Here is a 25815-nt window from a genome sequence, read left to right as displayed (position 1 = left end):
AGAGAAAAGCGCTATATAAATGTAAATCACTTCACTTTATAAAGTGGTGAGCTCCCTGTTAAAGTGCGACACAAAAAGCATTTTATGACGGCCATTACCGATAATGAAAGTATCTATCCAGTTATGATCATCCTGGTGTCACCTTAAAAACCCCTTCCGGCGCTGACGTCACTACCCTGGCACGAGCTGCAGCAGCGGCAGGGAGCGCGCATTGAGTGAAGAGCGCGCGCGCGGACACGGCGCAGGTGAAGGCAAGACCCTCGGCGTCCGCAGGCGGGAAACGACGAAGAAGATTGCCTCCATTAGTTTTTTTTTTGTTTGTTTAATTCTAGCTTGCTCGAGTTTAACTTAGCGTCTCGCCTTCTTTCGCGTTTATCAGCTCTTCTCGGTATCGACCCACGAGCGACGCACGTTGACTCCGCTGAGTCAGGAAAGGGAGAAGACGAGTGGAGACCGAAAACACCTCAACGGACTGAGCCGAATCGAGAGGTCGATGGAGGGCAAAGAGAAGGCACCGGCAGGTGAGCAGGATGGCTTCAAGTTTGTCTCACTGCGGGATGGAGGGTGTGACCGCCATGGAGCGATGCATGTTGGGTAGAAGTCTGCTGCAGTATTCTGAATGCAGCGGCTGTGGAGAGCCTAGGTGTGGTTATTATGGGATGGGGTGCAGTGTGCGTGTGTGCTGGGTCTGTTATGGGCCCGGCAGGGGAAAAAAAACCTGATGCAGCAAAAACACTGACAGAAAGACAGAGCCATGGGGGGGAGACAGACTGACAGACAGAATTAGACGAACAACAGACAGGAGGACTGAAGAGACATTGAGGGGACTTATTTTTATTTGTATTTTTTGAAATTGTATAAACCTTTATTTATAATATGCAACATTTACATACAATCAAGAAAAAAATAATAAACTAAACAAGTACAGAAACAGTACAAAACAGCGCCAGGGGGTTGTAAACTCAATAAAGTTACTAAGATAGAATGCTATATATATATATATATGTATATATATATATATATATATATATATATATATATATGTATGTATATATATATTTGTATGTGTGTGTAACAAAATGTAAAGCCATAGATTCACACAAGTGTAACAAAGTCAATTGTCATGTAAATAATGTATTTCATAATGTTTTATTATTGTAATAATTACACACAATGTGTAAGTTACATGTAAATACCTGAAGGTTAGTTCAATGTAGGGCTGGGCGATATGGCCTTTTTTTAATATCTCGATATTTTTGGCCATATCGCAATACACGATATATATATATATATATCGTGATGTTTTACCTTAGCCTTGAATCAACACTTGATACATATAATCCCACCAGTATGATGATTCTTTGTGTCTACATTAAAACATTCTTGTTCATACTGCATTAATATATGCTCATTTGAAACTTTCATGCAGAGAAGGAAATCACAACCAAGTCAATTGACCAAAAGTGTATTTATTAAACAGTTATTAAGCAGTGGCACAAACATTCATGTCATTCCCAAAACAGAAAGTGCAAGATTGTCAGAGACATTTTAAAACAAGCCATTAGTGCAATTTTGTGCATGATGTCACGAAGATGACATATCAAAACAACACTAAATTAAAGTGCACTTTTTGTATTAAATGCCATTACAATAGTAAAAAACAAATAAAGTGCACTTTTGTGCATTATGTCACTCAAGATGTTTCAATAAATGCCAAATAAAAATCAGCTGTATAATAGGAAATCAAATAGTGTTCGTCCTTCGCTATGTGGTAGGTTACTGCGGACACTATCTCCTTTTGTTTTGTTGACTATTTTTTTCATGCGGTGTTTATCTGGAAATGTTTTCCTATGCATTTTGATGGTGTGGGCGTGTGGCACCGAAAGGAGATGTTGACATGCGAGTAAGTACTCTTCATTCTCTAGCAGGTGACTTTTCAAATGCTACTTTTTGTAGCAACGCTTTTGCCCCACACTTGACAAATTATGGTTGTCTGTTCGACATATTCCCAATTGAAGCCAAACCACCGCCAGACGATGGACCCCCTGCTGTTTTTCTTGGGAATTAATTCTTCCTTCATTTGTTACCATATTCGCACCTTCTTTCTCTCGTATTACCACTTGCAAGGCTGCGCTAGCATCACAGCTAACGTTACCCATGCTGCTACCTCTCTGCTGAGGTGAGGGCGTATACGTATGTGACGTATGTAAGAAGGTGCGCTCGCTGTCTGTGAGAAGGAGAGACAACAAAGAGTGGGAAGAGCCTTTAATGTAATGCCGGCAGCTAAAAGCAACTGTGTGAGAACGTATAATCGAATATCACCATATAGTAATTTTTTATATCGTACAGCGACAAACCCGCAATATATCGATATATCACCCAGCCCTAGTTCGATGTTTTGTCAATGTGGAACCATTGTGTCGTTGACCCTCCTGCAATAATTGCTGTGACACCCGTCTCTATATGTGCGTTTGACACTTATTCCTACTTCCCTCCCGTCCACGATAACGGGAGAGGTAGGCGTCCACGCGACGACAGAAAAAGTGCATTCGTCTTGTTGAAAACTTAAGTTGACTTCCTTGTTTTGTATTATATTTGTGTAGGGGCTCGACGATGGCAGAAAACTATTGACAATTATATTGTCTGTAATTATTGGGTATGTTTTTTTTTCAGTGTGTTGTCTTATGTAGCCCTTTCGTCCACGGTAACGGGAGAGGGGCTTGACAATGACAGAACAATTTTGACGTTTTTATTCCCTGTCTTATCAGTAAAGTGCATCTGAGCAGCAACCCATGGTGTCGGTCATGTTCCATAAAATCCACACAACGCAGAGGAAAAGACCACCGGTTACACAAGTTCCGTAAATAATCCAAATTTGGTACACAGCGTCATTGTTTTCACAGCTTTTTGGTTGTCAGAGGTAGAAAGTGTTTTAAAGTAGAGTTCTAATTCTTTTTTAAAGGCACAAAAATAGGTTGGGTATTAATAAAGTTTCATTTATGAATATATTACTTGGCCAATAGTATAATGAGGTTGCAAAGGTAAAATTCCTTTTCAAATGTTTTTTCATACAGTGTAAAATTGAGGGGACATAGTTCAGTGTTTTTCAACCACTGTGCCGCGGCACACAAGTGTGCCGTTGGAGATGATGTAGTTTCACTTATTTGGGTTAAAAATATTTTTTGCAAACTAGTCTTTATAATCCGCAAATAATGTACCGTTGTTGAGTGTCGTGCTGTTTAGAACTCGGCAGAGTAACCGTGTTATTCTCCTCAATATCAGTAGGTGGAAGCTGGTAGCTAATTGCTTTGTAGATGTCAGGAATACGTTGTTTGAGACGACAATGGTTTGTCGTGATCATAATATGCAGACGACAATGGGAGGCAGCGTGAAGGTAAAAAGGTATCTAATGCTTAAACCAAAAAATAAACAAAAGGTCAGTGCCCCTAAGAAAAGGCATTAAAGCTTGGAGATGGCTTTGCAGAATGAAACTAAAACTGAACTGGCGACTAAACAAAAACAGAAAGCTGGACGACAGCAAAGACTTACAGCGTGTGAAGCAGAGACCGCGTCCACAAAGTACATCCGTATATGACATGACAATCAACAATGTCCACACTAAAAAAGATGACAACAACTTGAATATTCTTGATTGCTAAAACAAAGAAGTTGTGGGGATTAGTCCTCAAATGAAGACATGAAACTGCTACAGGAAAATACCAAAAAAAAGGAAAAGCCACCAAAATAGGAGCGCAAGACAACAACTAAAACACTATGCAAGGGAGCACAACCAAAAAACTCATAAGTCACATCGTGATGTGACAGGTCGTGACGGTACACCTACTTTAAGACAAGAGCTATAGTGATGCATTGTTGGTTATGGTTTACATTCATATCCAACAATTGCGACAACTTTTTATTGTCTTCTGAGTTTCATTTCTTCATGATTTCTGCTGGTGGTGTACCTCCGGAATTTTTCAATGAAAAAAATTAGCCTTGATTTAAAAAAGTTTGAAAAACACTTACTTAGTTGATAGAGAAACAGACTATCATGACCATAATGATGGACCATAATTAAGAAAGAGAGCTAGACACCCAGGAAGCAGAAAGGGGACACACGACAAGACAGAAAAGTGGGGAAAGACTGACTCGATAAATGTGTGTGGTGTGGTATGATTAATATCTACACAGCACCATTTTTGTACCACCACCGATCCACTCTATTCCCCCAAGGCCGAAATCTCACCGAAACAAACGTCTAACAACATTGATGAAGAAGAAGAAACATAGCAACCTTCATAGCAACAACCTGAACACAATCAATAAATCAAAGTTTTTTTATATAGCCCTAAATCACAAGTGTCTCAAAAGGCTGCACAGGCCACAACGATCCCACATCGGGGCAAGAAAAAATCCACCCGCGGATGTGGGGGACCTCCCTCCCACCTCCCGGGCTACCGGTGCAATGGACGTCGAGTGGATCTAGTTAATAGTGTGAGAGTCCAGTCCATAGTTGGGCTAGCAGGGCCATATTTGAGGAAGGAATGATGATGTAAGACCATCATCATTTCTTAATTGGGATTATTTGAGACTATTTTTGGCAGAAAAATATCAAACTAAAAAAAAAAAAAAGAAAAGTAACGACCCTGGAAAAAAATCAGTGAAGGCACGGACTTTATGATCTACTTAGCGAGCTCGAGGGTGTTTTTCTCAAATTAAGCTAGCGGCTGACATTATAAGCCTCGCCATCAAGAAATGGATTACCGGTATATTTTGTCTAGGGTGTGCCCCATCTTCCGCCCATGTGCAGCTGGGATAGGCTTCAGCACCACCCGCGACCCCATAAGAGACAAGCGGTAGGAAATGGATGGATGGTTGGACTAAAGGTGACAGACATCACCCGACCCGTTTTGGAGTCAATTATTGTAAAAAAAATATCTCTTAAAGGGGAACTGCACTTTTGAAGGAATTTCCTTCACAGTCATTATGAAATACAAGACGACGGATGTATTTTTTTTATGCATTCTAAATATTAAATAAATGTGATTAAAAGTCTACTTACAATGGAGCCTTTGGGTGCCGCTCTATTCCGCCTATAAGGCCCTTAAAAGACATCCAAACACCTCCATTAAGGTTTCATATACATGATGTAAGTATACATGTAATGTAGTAACAGTCACATTTATAATAACATTTTAATATTTACAACTTGTTTTTTATAAGTAAGTAAGGAAACAGAGGTTCCTAATTTAGCTGCTGACATATGCAGTAACATATTGTGTCATTTTCCATTCTATTATTTTGTCAAAATTATTAAGGACAAGTGTGTGTTTGGGGGGGGTGACCGGTACTTTTTAGAGGCAGTATAGTACCGAATATGATTCATTAGTATCACAGTGCTATACTTCTACCGGTATGCAGTACAACCCTAGTACAAGGGCTGCTGTCATTTGAATGCCAACTGCTAGGATGTTCATATATTCCCAGTTAGGTGAAGAATGACTCATAATCCTCACAAAGAAAAGGGGAGTGTAACCAAGCGTCTTTCCTTGTCGTTCTCGCCATTCCCGGGTCTAAATTGGCTGTCAAAGTGTACCAACTTGTCCGAGTACCTCCTCATACTTCTACTATCCCGGTTAAAGGCATGATTTATGATCTACAATAAAGTTTGACGAGCAAAGAAACAAGGAAGCAGCTCACCAGTCGATCATGTCAACACAGCACGCAAGTTTGTGATCACGGCGAAGCTATAAATAGTTTGTCTGCGTTAGCGCTTATAATAGCAATATCACTATCACTTGGTTAATATTCAAGTAGCAAAATGTAAATGTCGTGTTTTTGGATGTTTTTTATTGGGTTTTATGGGCGGAAAAGAGGACTTCCCATTGGCTCTTTTGTAAGCAAACTTTTGTTTACAAGTTAAAATGCATTAAAAAAAAATACATCCGTCGTCATGTCTTTCATAATGATTGTGAATGATAGGCAAAATTTCCCAAAAAGGGACAACAAGTTCCCCTTAAAACACCTCAGATCACAGAACAATATTATGAGACATAAAATAATCACACTTTTGCTGTCTGAAAATTAAGACAAAAAAACACCTCATTCTCTTTGTGTGTACTGTGCTTAAAGCGGTTTGGAAATAGCCGAGGACCAGGGACTTTTAAGGGGGTTGCCGTGGAGACAGGAAGGCCTGTGAGACTCAAAAAAGGCAACAATACAGAGAGGACATAACAATTGGGACAGGCATGTTGTTTGTAGTGAGACGTTAAGGCTGAGAGACAGGCAAGAGTTATGTGAGACTGTAACATGACAGCAATGCCGACTTGAGGACATGGAAACACAGGTGAGTCTACAAGGCAGGCAGACTGACAGGAGGACCTGGGAAAAGGGGACAGCAAGGCAATATGACGTACAGTACTGTTGCAGTGAAATTGTTAAGAATTAGTCCAAAGTATATTAAGTCATACATTCATATGTTGTACATTTTTCTGGTTATTGTTTGTTATCCCCACTTTGGAATGTACATACATTTTGATCTCAGCTACTTCTAAGCAGACAAATATGATAATAATCGATCGTATGGTGAGACAGATAGAGATCGAATCAAGACTCTCAGCACTTATTAAACATGAGATGGTCAAGTCAGGGCTTGGATCGATTTGTCCAAGGAACCTGTGCTTATCAAGTTAAGTCGTTAGCTGGCATACTGAAGTTTGTAACTGGGCAGGGAACTTGCCTTCACGGAAGAGATAATGGCCGCCGCTATACTTTGTATTTTTATTGGAATTACTTTGCTATGAGAGGGAATAAGAAGCCACTTTGGAGCCTGAATTACATCCTGAAGAGCAGACAGCTGAGTCATTCCTACTGCCCAATTTTACACCTCCTTACCGTAAACAAGTGTTTCGCTGGCATCGACACCGCGTCTACTGCATTTCCTGTCCGGCAGACCTAACATGTCTGTCCATCCTCCATGCGGTCCTTGTATAAAAACAAACTAAACATGAAAAAGGCTTACTTGTGGTTTTTCCACATGTGCGACTACGGAGTGGATGGAAAATGAGCTGTCATCCTCAGTGTCTGTGAGTTTGTTTACAGTATACATCATTGTGTGTGTGTGTGTGTGTGTGTGTGTGTGTGTGTGTGTGTGTGTGTACGTGTAGTGATTGTGGTATCAGATCAATAGTATTCTGGAATGTTGTTAGCCACTGCCAGTAACCTGAGGAACTCCATCCCTGAGGACGAATGCGGGCCAGTACTTTGTTGTCTTATCTTTCTGCTGAGACACACCCAAACACTGTTTGTGTGTCTGAGATAGTCACCACTTAAACGTAGTGCTTTGTAGATGTCTGTCAAAGTGCAGTTTTTCACATATCCATGCCTATTTAAATATTTCAAGTCTATCAGCACTAATAATCTGTCAGAATAAGGATGCCTCAGTCTTGGATTCAGCATAGTCGGAGAGCTGCACAAGGGCACGTCTTGTCTTGAAGACTTTCTGGATGAGGTGGGAATCTTTGGTCACCTCACGAGCAATAAAAAATGTTGTATTGATGCATATTTAATTAATGTATATCAATGCAGTTTTACATTTATTTTCTATTCACTAAATACGAATTTATTACTTGCAATTTTTAAAAACTGTGCATTTGTAATACAAAAAAACTAAATATTTCCCATCACATTTATTAAATTCAAGGAAATGTGTGCAAATTTGGAACATAAGTGCCCTGTAATGAAGGAGCTGGTGGGATCTCTCGATGAGGTGGCTCACTGCAGCTAGCCAAACTTTAGAACAGTCTGCATTGTTGTATTTACAATAAATAAATCGATTATTGACATTTACTGATCGATTTTATAATTCACCATGTCTGAATTGCAATGCATCTAAAAATCGCTAATTTCCCTACCTTAATACAGACACCTCAGACCTTGTTCAGTTTCAGTATACATCAGTGGGTTACCGCCACTAAACTGCATTACTTTAGTGTAGTCTGCATCTTATATCTATACAAACTGATCAATTAATACAATGACAGCAAATACATGTGTCAATTAAAATTGTAGTCTTCAGTCAGTGTATGCCAGTTAGCCATAACAGCTAATTCGTACATCAGTCACAGACTATTAACTAAATGAACACAGCTGTCTCATTTAGACTACGATATCAGAAAATCAATAAAATATCGCACAAACTCAGGAGAATCCATTAATTCTTTAAATATATCTCCTGAAGCGTTACAAAACTCACATCAATAGTTACTTTTGTACTGATATAAACCTATTGATCGTAACTTAAGTAAAAGGGGAGTGGCTTTTTGGGGGGAATTTTGCCTATCGTTCACAATAATTATGAGCGACAAGAACACAAAAAGGTTTTTTATTTTGTAAAAAAAACATCTCATTCTAGGTGGCTAGCAATGCAGCTAATGGGAGCAATCATTTCTACCTCTGTATGCATTCAAAAAAACGTCAACAATACTTAATTTACGTTCCGTAACCCGTAAGCTGTAGCGACTTTGTTATTGTAAGAGCGAACACTGAGGAACTTTTTTTTTTAGTGTACTAACACATCGTCAAGCTTTGATATTAACCGTAAAAGCTAACAAGGGCAAGAGATAAGCTAGCTTCTACGTCAGCACAAAACGCGTTTGAGTTTGTAATGCACAACACTGTGATAGGACACCAATCTGTACTGACTGACAAACATGAACAATCATATTACAGCATCTGTAAAGTATTAGCCCACATTTCATGTTTTCTTTGTACACAGCTAGCCAGACAGCGTATGTACTGTGGTTGAAATAACACGCATGGTCAATATATAGTGACTCACTCAATGGACAGTTGTTTGTCTGGTCCAGCTGGCCGGGGCCATTTCCTGTTGATTTTGGGTAAACACTCCATTTATATCAAACTAGCTTGTCTCCAAGTTCCACATTTGCAGCTTCGAGTTGCTTTTACTTCACTCTCTCGGCTTCCGTAAGCTCCAAAGTTTCACTTTCTTCTTTGTGCTCGCTTCTATAAGCAGTAGTTCATTCTCAGTATATTTAGATTAAAAAATAAAAGGTTGTGAATCCTCATATGTCCAAAAATAGTCGTCTTTGTTGTTTCTTACCAAGTCTGCCATCATCAGAAAACACTTGCAGAAGTGAGACTTGCACCGCTATGAAAACAGAAATCAATGCGCAGAAGGAATCCGTCGCGGAAACGATTAAAATTACCAATATAGGGTAAATATTGTACATATTACATATTGTTATGAAGATGTCTGGAACTACATTATACAGTGTATACTGTATATATACTTGCAGTGTGTATATAAAACATATTACATATTGTTATGAAGGTATCTGTTACTAAATTGTTTATATATATATATATATATATATATATATATATACTTGCAATGTGTATATAAAACCTTGATGGAGGGTTTTGAAGCGGTTTTAGAGGGCTTTGAAGGCTACAACATTAGCCATATCTTTCTAGCCTTTTTTAAATCGTGTTTAAAATCCGGAAAAAAAAAAAAAGACGTGTGTTGTTGTCTCTCATAAAGATTGTGAACAATAGGCAAAATTCCCCAAAAATTGCAGTTCCTTTTTACGTAAAAAAATAGGTGCAAGTTTCAAAGTAAAATGTTTGTATAGGCCTGGGCTGATAACAATTTTTGCCAAACGATAAATTGTCCCACTAAATTATTATAGACAATACTATTGTTGGTATTATTGTGAGATTAAATTACTTAATCCGGTCACAAAATAATGGGGACAATAATATTGTTTATCTACAATAATTTGTAGGATAATACAATATATCCATCCATCCATCAATCCGTTTTATACCGCTTATCCTTTTTCGGGTCGCGGGGGGTGCTGAAACCTATCTCAGCTACATTTGGGCGGAAGGCAGCGTACACCCTGGACAAGTCGCCAGCTCATCGCAGGGCCAACACAGATAGACAGACAACATTCACACTCACAACCCCCCCTAGAGAGGGGGGGGGGTTGCCCACATCTGAGGTCCTCTCCAAGGTTTTTCATAGTCAGCATTGTCACTGGCGTCCCACTGGATGTGAATTCTCTCTGCCCACTGGGTGTGAGTTTTCCTTGCCCTTTTGTGGGTTCTTCCGAGGATGTTGTAGTCTTAATGATTTGTGCAGTCCTTTGAGACATTTGTGATTTGGGGCTATATAAATAAACATTGATTGATTGATTGATTGACATTCACACACTAGGGCCAATTTAGTGTGGCCAATCAACCTATCCCCAGGTGCATGTTTATGGAGGTGGAAGGAAGCCGGAGTTCCCCGGAGGGAACCCACGCAGTCACGGGGAGAACATACAAACTCCCATACAGTATAACAAAATTTTGATTCAATTTGTGATTATTATATTTTAATACATAAAAATGCATAAAACTGTGAAAATAAAGAGTGGAGGAAGAGTTGTTTTAGACTGTCAATGAACATTTTTATCTTAAGGTGCCACACATGAGTACAGTATGCAATAATTTACTTTCAAAAATATTTGGCTTTATGCAAACTATCATGCTCTTAATGTAATGTAATCATAATATATAATAATAATGCAAGTAATCATTCAAAATGATATTAACTTTTAATTCCCATTACTGGTGAATTGTTTACCATTGTACTGTAATTGAAAGGTAAATAACTTTTAGTTATCCTAAATAAATAAACAAAAAATAAAATGGACTCATGAGCAAATATTAAACTTAAATATTGAACAGCTAAAAGTGCACTTATTCTTATTTGGAAAAACTACGTATGGTTGTGTTTTATTTTTTTTTTTTTGTTCACGGCACTCTCGCTCATTCGTCAGGGTTGATGGGCTCATATTGCCCATTCGGGTTGAAGCTGAAATAATCCTACGACGGGACATTTTGGTTTGTAATCATATTTTCTTCCTCTAATTTTGGTTACTTTGTGTAATCTCCAATTATTTGCAGGACCTTTCCTTTCAGCGACATAAAATCAATGGAAAGTAGAACTGTCCCACGTCTGTGGGTACAGTACAGCGACAGGAGCGATGTACACTTGCAGCGCAGTACTTTTATACATTGTTTGCCACGTGTGGTTGGTCAGATTCTGCTCGGTAGGGGTGACATTATGTGTAAAGGAGACTCTTATTGAGCAGATGACTTTGGAAAGTGTCTTCCAGGATCGATTAAAAGTCCCATTTAGTTTGAAATACGCTTCCTAGCTGGCATGAATCGTCAGAACTGACATGGAAGGACGTTTGTTGCAGGCTGATATGACCATCATGTACAAATGCTTTTAGTCATATTGGACTTCTAAATGGGTCAATGGGACCATGTGGGTTGATGTGCTCCTTCTTAAGAGGGTCACCATGGAGACGGTGTGATGAGTGAGAGACAGTGAATGAGAGTGACTAAACCTTAAAGTGTATGTTGTCATGTAGCGACAGTCCGCGGACCTTTCAATTATAAATGATGATTTTTTTTTCTGCTCGAAACACACAAAAACGCACACACAGACACACACAGGCGACTATACATCTGGCTTGATGGAGGCTTTCATTTCATGTAATGCAGCAGATGGAGACTAGATGTGCATTAACACTCCCATCAGCCAACCGACGCTGCAACACAGTTGCATTACTTCCAGCATGAGGAAGCATTTGCCATAATGCATCGCCAATACACCAACTAAAGTCAGCTGCGCGTGTCAAGTAAAGCCGCAACCATTGTTTGTTACTCGTAGTCATCATCATGACTTAATGACGCATTGAGACCTCCTCGGCGTGCGGCTGTGAAAGGCAGCCTGCAAGTCAAGCTGCAGGGATGACGCCGTCCTCTGGCAGTGTTTGTTGAACGCTTCTGATAAAAATAGTCTGCTTCACCTTCCAGCCTAAGAATAACTGCTCTCCTCTTACTGCGTGATCTCGTTCTCGAGACAGAACATGGATCAGAACCACAGACGGTTCTTATTATTATTATTACACGAACACTAAAATATTTGGACCAAACTCTAAATATGCATTCTTTGAGAGAAGAAAAATGTATGATTTTATCTTCTTAAAAGCCATGTTATTGCTATTTGAGTGTTCATATTTTTAATTATGGTATGTGTATGTGTTCATCTACAAAATCATTCTGGGTATCACTCCATCTTATCTATCTTGTCTTTTAACAAAAAAACAAGGAAGTCACAATCTTCGTTTAATGAATGTTCTGCAATTCGTCGTCCCCAAAGTAAGAACTGAACTGGGCAAGAAAGCATTTAGGTTTTCAGCACCGAAGGCTTGGAATAACCTACAATCGAATATTCAACTTCAAACCCTTTTTACATTGAATGAGTTTAAAGCTTCTTTTTAAAGGATTGCAGTCTACCTTGTCTGTATGCACATGTGTCATGTGAGCAAGTTTTAATGTTGTAAAATTGATGGTTTATGTGTTGTTTACTGTTTTTAATGTAACCTTGCTGCTGCCCTCTTGGCCAGGTCTCCCTTGGAAAAGAGATCTTTGATCTCAATGGGATTGTATCTGGTTAAATAAAGGCTAAATAAAAAACTAAATAAAATTGGAAAGGTTTAGAGCAGGTGTGCCTCCAAGGGCCAGTGTGAAAATATGCTCATGGTTCGCGGGCCAAACAGCAATTTTTACCATGCAACAGCACCGTGAGTAAGTAAATTAACCTCATAATGTCATATAAATATGACAGGTAACATGCAACTCTTTATCTTTTATAGACATTTTTAACCTTAAAACATTCAAAAAGGTCATTTTCTGCACATTTCTTTCATTTCCAGGTGTTGTTCTATAACCAGCTCGTCCTAGATATTTCCTCCAAACGCTTTCAAACTGTACTCACACAGATTAGTTTTATGGAGGAAGCGAAATTTCAAAGTAGGGCTGAGCGATATGGCCTTTTATTAATACCTCAATATTTTTATGCCATGTCACGATACACGATATATATCTCGATATTTTGACTTAGCCTTGAATGAAGACTTGATGCATATAATCACAGCAGTATGATGATTCTATGTGTCTACATTAAAACATTCTTGTTCATACTGCATTAATATATGCTCATTTTAAACTTTCACGCAGAGAGGGAAATCCCAACTAAGTCAATTTTCCAAAAGTGTATTTATTAAACAGTTATTAAGCAGTGGCACAGACATTCATATCATTTCCAAAACAGAAAGTGCAAGATTGTAAGAGAGATTTTAAAACAAGCTATGAGTGCACTTTTGAGAATGATGTCACCAAGATGACATATCAAAACAACACTAAATTAAAGTGCACTTTTTGTACAGAACGCCACTACAATAGCTAAAAACAAATGATGTGCACTTTTGTGCATGATGTCACACAAGATATTTCAATAAATGTCAAATAAAAATGAGCTGCATAATAGGTTCCTGCGGACATTATCTCCTTCTGTTGTTGATTTTTTTTTTTCCATAGGGTATTGATCAGGAAATAGTTGCTTCGGCATTTTGTTGATGTGGCACCGGCCGGAGATGTTGACATGCACAGTTTCAAGCACTTCTTATTCTCTGGCGGGTGACTTTTCCAATGATGCTACATTAGCAGTGCTGCTAATTTTTGTAACAACGTTTTTGCCGCATAAATGTCGAACATATTACTGCTTGAAGTCAAACCACCTCCGGACGATGGATTCCCTCCCATTTTTTCTGGTAATTAATTCTTCCTCCATTTGTTACCAGATTCGCACCTTCTCTCTCTCGTATTACCACCCGCACCTCACCGTTAGCATCACAGCTAGCGTTACCATGTCGCTACCTCTCTGCTACGCGGGAGCGTGTGACGTTGCACACGTGATGTGTGTAAAAAGGTGCACCTGTTTAAGTCTCTGTGACAAGGGGAGACAAGAGAGTGGGAAACGTATGCAGTGTAATGCCAGCAGCTAAAAGCAACTGAGTGAGAATGTATAGTCAAATATCACGATATAATCATTTTCTATATCGCACAGAGACAAACCCCCGATATATCGAGTATATCGATATATAGCTCAGCCCTACTTCGAAGCCTTTAAGTTTTCATTTTAAGACGTGGGCCAACCATGGCGACCAAGATTATCCTTCTCCGAGAGCGTCAACAAGTCACAACTTTACTGTAGAGCAGGGGTCTAAAGTAAATCTATGGATTTACTGTAAAAAGACCTTGCAGCTCAGTCACCAGCATCTTACCGTACAATTTATGGTGTTTTTTACACCAAATTACTGTAAATTGACAAACTGTAGGACTGTTTTGTTTTCGTTAAAATTATGGTGACTGAACTGCCATCTTTTTTCAGTAAAAGCTATGGCCATTTTTTAAAGTGCATTACTGTAATTTGAAAACCCATATCACAGTTATTTTTACGGACATTTTGGCAACGGAACTGCTACCTTTTAACCGTAAAATCTACGTTCCTTTTTTTTACAGTTCATAATTGTAACTAAAAAATGTACCAGTGATGATTTAATTGTTAATTTATTGGGATTGGGCGGCCAGGTTTTTACTTTAAAATTTATTTGACTTTTTACCAGACATCATTGATTGTGCAGCTTGAAAAATGTCAGTATCAATATGTATTTGTCACATCTATGGATCATGTTTTGTTTTGTCATGTTATGTTTTTGATTTTGGACAATCAGTCACGTTTTGCACTTCCTGGTTTTGTTTGTTTCCATGCCAACCTCATTAGTTTTCACCTGTCATGTTCATGTTCTCAGCCTCACCTGTTTTCACTAATCATCACAGCTATTTAAGTCACTCTTTTTCTTGTCTTCGTCCTGGGATCCTCACACTCACACACACGCACCCTACCCATGCTGTCCAAACCTTTACGTCCTGTCCACAGTTCCATGCCGAGTAAGTTTATATATTTATGCCACAGTGCTATTTTTGTTTTGTCTGTTCATAGTTCATTCATGCCAATCGAGCAAGTGTTTTTGTTTCCTGTTTGTATTTTGTAGCCAAGTTTTATACCTCCTTGTGAGCGCCCTTAGTTTGATTATTTTTGATTATAGTGTTTGTCTATTTAATAAATCATGTACTTAAATTCATGCCTGACTCGTCCCACATCATCCTTGCATCGAGGAAGCACAAACATCCACAGCCCGAGCTTCACAGTATTACATTCGCAAGGACATGACGGGCCAAATTTGGCCCGTGGGCTCCACTTTGGGCACCCCTGTTTTAAAGTGTTTTTATTAATAATAAAAGCAGAATGTCTTGCTTACGGATGGGTACCGAATTTGATACTTTTATTGGCGCCAACCGAATTCCGTCGGTACTACCGGGTATCGATTCACGTAAAATCCAACGGTACCATCTTTCGACATCTTTGTTGCTCAAGTCCTGGTGTCCGGTTGTAGACTAAACACCAGCTCAAACAATCACTTGAAAAGCACTCATGGTGGACTCAGCCAAATTCCCTCTAAGTAATGTTGCCAAGAAAGCAAGTATTCTGATTAATTTTTTTTTTTTTTTAAACATAAATTAGGTTCCACTTCTCCAAAATGCGCTAGCTTGATGCTAAATAATATTGGTTTTAATTAATAGCTGGTTTGTAAGTATAAACACTTTGTATGGCTCCACATAAGACTACGGGCACATTCAGCTTCATGGCAAAGGTTACTTCCTAGCTAAGTAACACAGTGTAGTCTATACACCACTGCCATCTAATCTCAAAGTCCACTATAATGTATGGCAGTGTTTCTTAACCATAGTGCTTGGGCCCATTTTTGTGGGCTGCGAGCACCCCTAGACTAGAGGGCCGCCAAAAAATATCTGTTTCTCAGCTCTGAGCTGTATTGAGCCACAGCGGTACTCAGTTGTACAAATTGACAATATCAGACAAACAGAAGACGTCTGGAGCTAAAGTCATGGAGAATTTTAGGTGCAAAAATTATGACTAAAGTGGTCAAGCTGAAGCTTTCATTTGCACCTAAATATTATTGACAGTTTACTTAAGAAATATATATATATATATGTATATAGAAATATATATATGTGTGTATATATATATATATATATATATATATATATATATATATATATACATATATGTATATATATATGTATATACATGTATATATATATATGTATATACATGTATATATATATATATATGTATATACATGTATATGTATATATATATATATATATATAAGAGATTGCAAGATGGCGGCGCCCGGACGGGCTGCGACACTGCGGTGCTCTTGCTAAAGATGGAACATTTGGCGGAAATGCCGGACAGTTCTGCATACTTCATGGCTGGCTCGCATCGTGGTCACTCCGTGATCACGTACGACCGCCAGACACTTCTGGATATGGACATATTGGGCCGTTTTGGACTGATAGACGCGGGCGTGCTAAACATGCTAACTAGCATGGGGATACATCGGCGGCTACATCCAGCGGCCTGTGAAGCAGGGGAGTCTAGTAGCAGCGGGGGCCGTCTACGGAGCAGACGCCAGCGGTGTGATCGGAAACGCGGATGTCGAGCGGGGCTAAAAACAAAGCAGAAGGCTAATCCCCACAGTACACCACTTCCCTCCACCCTGAAGACGGATTTAGATGGAAAATGCGAGACTACTGGTCTGGGTAAGGAGTCTGTTAAATTAGAACAAGTTTTTTCTGCTTTGAGTGTTTCAGAGTTGGACATGTGTTTTACTGAGGTGGCTAACTATGATGCGTGCAGTTTATCAAAGCAACAAACAAACAATCGGAAAATCCCCGTTACTGAGGAGGCTAACTATGATGCGTGCAGTTTATCAAAGCAACAAACAAACAATCGGAACATCCCCGTTACTGAGGAGGCTAACTATGATGCGTGCAGTTTATCAAAGCAACAAACAAACAATCGGAACATCCCCGTTACTGAGGTGGCTAACCATGATGCGTGCAGTTTATCAAAGCAACAATCAAACAATCGGAACATTCCCGTCGTATCAATTCCTAGATATGGTCGTAATTATACTGAATGCACTGGGCATAATAAACACAACATTATTAATATTGCTACTACGGATAATTTGATCAAAAATTCCCTAAAACAGCCCACTACCTATAATGTAGGTTTTTTAAACATAAGATCATTGTCTCCCAAAACTTTGTTAGTTAATGATATTATCAGAGACAACAATCTTAACGTCATCGGTCTCAGCGAAACCTGGCTTAAACCAAACGACTTTTTTGCGCTAAATGAGGCATGTCCTCCTAACTTTACACATGCGCATATTGCCCGTCCGCTTAAAAGGGGTGGGGGGGTCGCACTAATATACAACGAAAACTTTAACCTTAGTCCTAACATAAATAATAAATATAAATCGTTTGAGGTGCTTACTATGAGGTCTGTCACACCGCTGCCTCTACACCTGGCTGTTATCTACCGCCCCCCAGGGCCCTGTTCGGACTTTATCAATGAATTCTCAGAGTTCGTTGCTGATCTAGTGACACACGCCGATAATATAATCATAATGGGGGACTTTAATATCCACATGAATACCCCATCGGACCCACCGTGCGTAGCGCTCCAGAGTATAATTGATAGCTGTGGTCTCACACAAATAATAAATGAACCCACGCATCGCAACGGTAATACGATAGACCTAGTGCTTGTCAAGGGGATCACCGCTTCCAAAGTTACGATACTCCCGTATACTAAAGTATTGTCCGATCATTACCTTATAAAATTCGAGGTTCAGACGCATGTTCGTCAAACTAATAATAATAATAACTGCTATAGCAGCCGCAACATTAATACAGCCACAACGACAACTCTTGCTGACCTACTGCCCTCGGTAATGGCACCATTCCCAAAGTATGTGGGCTCTATTGATAACCTCACTAACAATTTTAACGACGCCCTGCGCGAAACCATTGATAACATAGCACCGCTAAAGTTAAAAAAGGCTCCAAAAAAGCGCACCCCGTGGTTTACAGAAGAAACTAGAGCTCAGAAATTATTATGCAGAAAGCTGGAACGCAAATGGCGCACGACTAAACTTGAGGTGCACCATCAAGCATTTAGTGATGGTTTAATAACTTATAAACGCATGCTTACCTTAGCTAAAGCTAATTATTACTCAAATCTCATCCACCGTAATAAAAACGATCCTAAATTTTTGTTTAGTACGGTAGCATCGCTAACCCAACAAGGGACCCCTTCCAGTAGCTCCACCCACTCAGCTGATGACTTTATGCAATTCTTTAGTAAGAAAATTGAAGTCATTAGAAAGGAGATTAAAGACAATGCGTCCCAGCTACAACGGGGTTCTATTAACACTGACACGATTGTATATACGGCGGATACTGCCCTCCAAAATAGTTTCTCTCGTTTTGAGGAAATAACATTAGAGGAATTGTTACAACGTGTAAATGGAATAAAACAAACAACATGTTTACTTGACCCTCTTCCTGGGAAACTGATCAAGGAGCTCTTTGTATTATTAGGTCCATCAGTGCTAAATATTATAAACTTATCACTTTCCTCGGGCACTGTTCCCCTAGCATTCAAAAAAGCGGTTATTCATCCTCTCCTTAAAAGACCTAACCTCGATCCTGACCTCATGGTAAACTACCGACCGGTGTCTCACCTTCCCTTCATTTCAAAAATCCTCGAAAAAATTGTTGCGGAGCAGTTAAATGAACACTTAGCGTCTAACAATCTATGTGAAACCTTTCAATCCGGTTTCAGGGCAAATCACTCGACGGAGACAGCCCTCGCAAAAATGACTAATGATCTATTGCTAACGATGGATTCTGATGCGTCATCTATGTTGCTGCTCCTCGATCTTAGCGCTGCTTTCGATACCGTCGATCATAATATTTTATTAGAACGTATCAAAACACGAATCGGTATGTCAGACTTAGCCCTGTCTTGGTTTAACTCTTATCTTACTGATAGGATGCAGTGTGTCTCCCATAACAATGTGACCTCGGACTACGTTAAGGTAACGTGTGGAGTTCCCCAGGGTTCGGTCCTTGGCCCTGCACTCTTCAGCATCTACATGCTGCCGCTAGGTGACATCATACGCAAATACGGTGTTAGCTTTCACTGTTATGCTGATGACACCCAACTCTACATGCCCCTAAAGCTGACCAACACGCCGGATTGTAGTCAGCTGGAGGCGTGTCTTAATGAAATTAAACAATGGACGTCCGCTAACTTTTTGCAACTCAACGCCAAAAAAACGGAAATGCTGATTATCGGTCCTGCTAGACACCGAACTCTATTTAATAATACAACTCTAACATTTGACAACCAAACAATTAAACAAGGCGACACGGTAAAGAATCTGGGTATTATCTTCGACCCAACTCTCTCCTTTGAGGCACACATTAAAAGCGTTACTAAAACGGCCTTCTTTCATCTCCGTAATATCGCTAAAATTCGCTCCATTCTGTCCACTAAAGACGCTGAGATCATTATCCATGCGTTTGTTACGTCTCGCCTCGACTACTGTAACGTATTATTTTCGGGTCTCCCCATGTCTAGCATTAAAAGATTACAGTTGGTACAAAATGCGGCTGCTAGACTTTTGACAAGAACAAGAAAGTTTGATCACATTACGCCTGTACTGGCTCACCTGCACTGGCTTCCTGTGCACTTAAGATGTGACTTTAAGGTTTTACTACTTACGTATAAAATACTACACGGTCTAGCTCCATCCTATCTTGCCGATTGTATTGTACCATATGTCCCGGCAAGAAATCTGCGTTCAAAGGACTCCGGCTTATTAGTGATTCCCAAAGCCCAAAAAAAGTCTGCGGGCTATAGAGCGTTTTCCGTTCGGGCTCCAGTACTCTGGAATGCCCTCCCGGTAACAGTTCGAGATGCCACCTCAGTAGAAGCATTTAAGTCTCACCTTAAAACTCATTTGTATACTGTAGCCTTTAAATAGACTCCCTTTTTAGACCAGTTGATCTGCTGTTTCTTTTCTTTTTCTTCTATGTCCCACTCTCCCTTGTGGAGGGGGTCCGGTCCGATCCGATGGCCATGTACTGCTGGCCTGTGTATCGGCTGGGGACATCTCTGCGCTGCTGATCCGCCTCCGCTTGGGATGGTTTCCTGGTGGCTCCGCTGTGAACGGGACTCTCTCTGCTGACGACTGTGTTGGATCCATTGTGGATTGAACTTTCACAGTATCATGTTAGACCCGCTCGACATCCATTGCTTTCCTCCTCTCTAAGGTTCTCATAGTCATTATTGTCACCGACGTCCCACTGGGTGTGAGTTTTCCTTGCCCTTATGTGGGCCTACCGAGGATGTCGTGGTGGTTTGTGCAGCCCTTTGAGACACTAGTGATTTAGGGCTATATAAGTAAACATTGATTGATTGATTGAAATGTTATGAAAGGATGTGTTAATCAGAAAGGTTATTATGAAGGGTTAGGTCAGACTGATTACAAAATAAATACTAATAAAATATACTGCAAAAGAAGGAACTCATATCTGGGATATAACATTGTGTGTATATATATATATATATATATATATATATATATATATATATATATTATTGTAGAAAATAGATGGCTGGTTGGATAATTGTATGCCATATTATTTTTCATCAGTTTCTATGAGTTCCTTCTTTTGCAGTATATTTGATTAGTATTTATTTTGTAATCAGTCTGACCTAACCCTTCATAATAACCTTTCTGATTAACACATGCTTTCATAACATTTGACAAGGTTTATCTTGTTAAACTGTATGTATGTTGGATACAATTATTGAATTCCATTAAAATCAAGAGTAAAATGACAAATTCAGTGTTAATATCTGTCTGGGTCGCGGGCCCCTCTGTAGTTGAGAAGTCCGGCCCCGATGGTAGAGCGGTCGTCTAGAAACTTGAGGGTTCCTTGTTCGATTCCAGCCTCCGCCGTTGTGTCCTTGGGCAAGATATACTTCACCCGCCTTTCTCCCAGTGTCACACACTCTGGTGTTTTAGGCGCTGCTCTTGCAGCGACCAATCATTCTTACTGTTCTGTCTGGCGGGTTGGGCTGAAAAAACTAATGGCCTTCCATAGATAAATAGTGTATAGAAAAAAATAATTATAAGAATTAATCTAGCCTCCGAAATGTAATAAGAAAACAAGATATAACAACTGGACAGCACATTTATCATTATCAGCTCATTTTATGTCATATTATAAATGAGATTTTATCATTACACAATTAACATTTTTAAACACAAAAAATGTATAAAGTACTTGTACAGTTTACTACGGGTGTCGGATCCTAGGTAGCATATCGATTCGCATGTGAAAGGTACCCATCCTGCATCCTACATGACGCTTATGTGGTGTCACGTAGGTTAATTTCCTTTTGTGGAAATGTTCGCGTATAGATCTTCATATTCCTGTCCTGGGAGAGCACACCTGTAGGTTCAATGTCCACAGTTGAATAGCTTAGTTGCTCAGAAGTGTATGTAGATATATAAGTTTATTATGGGGTATAAGGGTGGAACACAGTTTGGAAAAACAAAAACATGATTTTACTCAACAGAACAGCAACATTGCAAAAATATCCCCTTTTTTAAAAATCATTTTGTTCATAGATACATCTCCTTCACAACGGTGCCAACGATCCGTGAGACTGTCTTTGTTTTAGCTCAATAGTAGTGCGCTGGTCTCTCACACAGGCGATGTCGGTTCGAGCACCGCTCGAAACAGAAGAAAAAAAAATGCAGCCGAGAGAGAGAAAGTGAACATACAAGACAAAGGTAAACTGTTTGTGATTGACAGCTATAAACACCAATCTTTGGATTCTGCCATCAAAATCTGGGGGCCCCTTATCTGGTTGGGTCCATGGGCATTAGCTTAGGTAAGCCTGTGCATTAATGGGGCCTTGGTTATGATGTTTGTAATAGGAATATATGTGTTTTGTATTTAAGGTAGCTAGTTATTAGAGTGCTAGATGCTAGCTAACAAGTAGCCCAATAGCTGCAAGCTAACAATTAGCACGCTTGCTGCTTCTCCAGTAAATGAGCAGCATCACCATGCTATGAGTTTATTGAGTTTAGGGGCAATAATCATTTATGGTTTTAAGAAATAGATTTTCAACATTTAAGTACGGTTCCACTAACTGTTGGGAATTATTACTGCAAATCATCATCAATACCGGTCATTGTTACATCCCTAAAAAATGCCTTATGCTAACAGCCACAAGCTAACACACAAATCTTTACACAGTGTCGTCATGTCATCTTCTGAAAAGTCGACGGTCATGGTCGTGTTCATTCTCAGAAATGTTGGTCTGTTATTTTCCATCAGGCCTCAGTGTGTTTACATTATGGATGTCAGAGTGGCTGAAAGTGTTGATAGCCAAACAGCTGAGAGGTGTGTCATCACGTGAAATTGTGAGCTCGCCCAGCTATTACCAGAAGTATCCACTTATTGATTTACTTCCTGATTGATCGACAAAGAGACTGCAGAGATTCTTGGAGCGCCTGCTGTCCGGCGATAAGACTGGCATTGAGGTAGACGAGGGAGAAGCCAGACATGTCAAAGACAGCTGCCAGCAGGGTGAGTCTTCAGTCTAACATCACAGTCACAACCGTGTCTCTTTGATGGAAACGCCGCTCGGCTCGACCTCAGCACGACTTCAACAGCCACCTCAGCTAAAATAGATGGGCGGCAGTCTAATGGTGCGTCCTATTTACTTCGGAAGTTGGAAGTCGGCGCTGGGCACGATGTCACAGCCCAGTTATGAGCGTTCCAGTTACGAGGTTAGAAATCAAAATGGCCACATCCACAAAAGCTATTCTTGCCTTGTCTGAATATAACAACTTATAGGAAACTATGCATTATTTATGCAACCTTCAAACACGGTGGATGAAGAGGAAACACGCTAGCGATGTAGAACATACGTATGTATTACATGAAAAAAGGTCATTTTGTTCAATGTTCTTTGTTGAGATTTACCATATTTTTCTGGTGTTATCATAGACTGAACTCGTGTTTAGAGACTTTTTACTTCTGTCTCTCGATGTTTGTGACGAAAGAGGCGAGCTGCGGCGAGCCTGACGTCACACTTGCTTGGCGCTGCCGCTCCAGTTGGACTTTCTCTCGTTAAAAGCCGCCACTGTCCTCCTCAATAGTTGAATATTTTGTAGATGGTTGTCCACAGGTATATCTGGGATATAACATTGTGTGTATATATATATATATATTATTTATTATTTATTATTGTGGAAAATAGATGGCTGGTTGGATAATTGTATGCCATATTATTTTTCATCAGTTTCTATGAGTTCCTTCTTTTGCAGTATATTTGATTAGTATTTATTTTGTAATCAGTCTGACCTAACCCTTCATAATAACCTTTCTGATTAACACATCCTTTCATAACATTTGACAAGGTTTATCTTGTTAAACTGTATGTATGTTAGATATAATTATTGAATACCATTAAAATCAAGAGTAAAATGACAAATTCAGTGTTAATATATATATATACATATATATATATATATATATATATATATATATATATGTGTATATATATATATATATATATATATATATATATATAAATTTAATTTATTTTCACGTTGAAAAGAAAATTCCTTATTTTTAAGGTGTGGCTGTATTGAAAATGCCGAAACGAATCGTGTGGTGCCCAAAGATTCACAGCCCCAGACAATATAGAAGCTTATATAATTTTTTACATTCAGAGCAGCCATATTGGAAGCCAAATTGGGGGTGGTGATAATGTGCCGCATTTCCCACGGGGCACTTCGACCTCAAGGGGCGTTACAGTTGAAATTCCTACTAGCAGCTTGCCAACACTAAATGGTCCCTAGTGTGCGAATGTGAGTGTGAATGTTGTCTGTCTATCTGTGTTGGCCCTGCAATGAGGTGGCGACTTGTCCAAGGTGTACCCCGCCTTCCGCCCGAATGCAGCTGAGATAGGCTCCAGCACCCCCCGCGACTCTGAAAGGGACAAGCGGTAGAAAACGGATGGATGGATGGACAGCTTGGAAATTCCAACTTCCCAGTACAAATGGAATGCACCAAAAAGCTTTAAATGCCTTCACACTAAATTCAAGGTGACAAATGGGAATGTGTCAACACAGAAAATAAAAACAAAGTTGCCAATATGCTAACTTCCCCAGCCAGGGAAATCTCACTGCATTCAAGTTCCATCACATTTTACATATTTACTACTTCAATGTCAGCAATTTAGTAAAGCTCATATATCAAGTGGTCTACATTTCACTGCACAATTTGTCAGCCTTAAAAATACCCTTGGTCAGATGTGTGGAATGAACAGGTAGTGTTGAATATCAGTGTGAACATGTGAAGTCATCACTACTTTAAGTCTTAACTCTCAGACCACCTTCTGTACGCGGTCTATGCAAGTCATCCTGCTACACCACTCATGCCGCAGCCACACAACCACTCCCTCTCAACTTCTCTCGTCCAAAGGCAAAACCCAGTAACTCAATTTTGGGCAAAACCGAGCTGATAATAATTTTGGAGTTCCTAGGTGATATGCTTTACATTAGTGTATGCGATATTGTAATTTGTTCCGTAAGTAAGCTGTTACGCGCATGGCAGGACCTAGCAACTACCACATAACCGCGTAGATACAACAGAAAAACCTAGTATCTCAAGGGACCAATCGGAGCTTCTTTGTCAGTCGCTTTATTGTCTTTAATGAGACATTTGCACGAATGGGGGCCGACGGTCAACCTGATTATGTGATATTATGGCACAAGGGGATATTTGGAAGATTGGCCCAGGACGTTGCAAGCACCTTCATTAAATGTATTGTTCTTGATTCTTGCCCTTGCATACTCTTTTGGGCAGATAACTGTGGAGGTCAAAATAAAAACTGGACGCTGTACACGGCTCTTGCCCAATGTGCAAACGCAGAATGGGGCCCACCCGAAATTGTGATAAAATATCTGGAGAAAGGGCACACGTTCATGAGAGCAGATTCAATCCATGGCTCAATCGGCAAGAAAATGAAAGCTCAAGAAAACATCTATACGTTTGATGACTTTGTAAATCTTTGTAAGACAGCATCAAGATAGATTGGTTTTCCTTTGTTTTCTCAAAATCAGCTAGAAGTGAGTTACTAGGTTTTGCCTTTGGGCGGGAGACTTATGGCGAATGCATCGACTGCATAAGAGTCTTTAAAATGCTGTCAAACAGTCAAATCATACCAGATTTGTCATCGATGACGTTCACCATGATTTTGTCTGTGTTACGTCTATTGGTCGTTTGTACGCACTCTTGCTGCAGAGAGGCATGGCCTTGAATGCAAAAGCAAAGTCAGCAATGAAACATAACACCACCTTCATATTGGGGGAAAAAGCTGCCATCAATCAAAGCAATAAAGGTTTGCAGAGGGGAGCGGAGGGGGGAAATGTAAGCCAACAGCGCTGTCTAGTGGCCAACTGACGCCAAGACGCACACCATGGCTTTAAAGTTCCTGCACCGGCCTGATTTTCCCAGCTTTCCTGGGGTGAACAAAAACACTTTATTCATTACATTGTCAGTAAATACTGGCTTTGAGGGTAAATCAATATTATAAGAATTTTACCCCAGGTATCTATGTTGTTTACTTTTTTTACTTGCTCTCTAAGTTACACACGTTAGACAGGTTTGTGGTGGAAACAATAACAACAAAATATCCCTATTTCATACATGTTAGGTTGTACTGAGAAAAAAGGAAAATAAGTTTTTAGGGTGAAGAAAAAAGCTAAACATAAAAGTGCATATAACGGGTAACTCATACCCTGGACTTGTTATAAAGCTGTTTTGGATCTTTATGAAAGTTTGTTCAAACACTTG

General features: G+C 39.6%; 1 protein-coding gene across 2 annotated transcripts in view; it reads left to right on the top strand.

Annotated features, from left to right (window-relative positions):
- Positions 1-211: 211 nt before the first annotated feature.
- LOC133537456 (fibroblast growth factor 12-like) overlaps positions 212-25815 on the top strand; it is an 80631-nt gene continuing 55027 nt past the window's right edge. The window contains exon 1 of one of the 2 annotated variants that reach the window (XM_061878475.1): positions 212-521. In XM_061878475.1, coding sequence (XP_061734459.1) covers positions 494-521 — 28 coding nt within the window. In that variant the 5' untranslated portion in view covers positions 212-493. Of the gene's footprint in view, positions 522-22515; positions 22537-25815 lie in introns of those variants that run through there. The other variant, XM_061878476.1, reaches the window with a different exon arrangement.

This window comes from Nerophis ophidion, linkage group LG18, assembly GCF_033978795.1.
Source record: "Nerophis ophidion isolate RoL-2023_Sa linkage group LG18, RoL_Noph_v1.0, whole genome shotgun sequence".
In the NCBI taxonomy this organism is placed as follows: domain Eukaryota; kingdom Metazoa; phylum Chordata; class Actinopteri; order Syngnathiformes; family Syngnathidae; genus Nerophis; species Nerophis ophidion.
The sequence above is the reverse complement of the archived record's forward strand: the minus strand, read 5'-3'. Positions and strand labels throughout refer to the sequence as shown.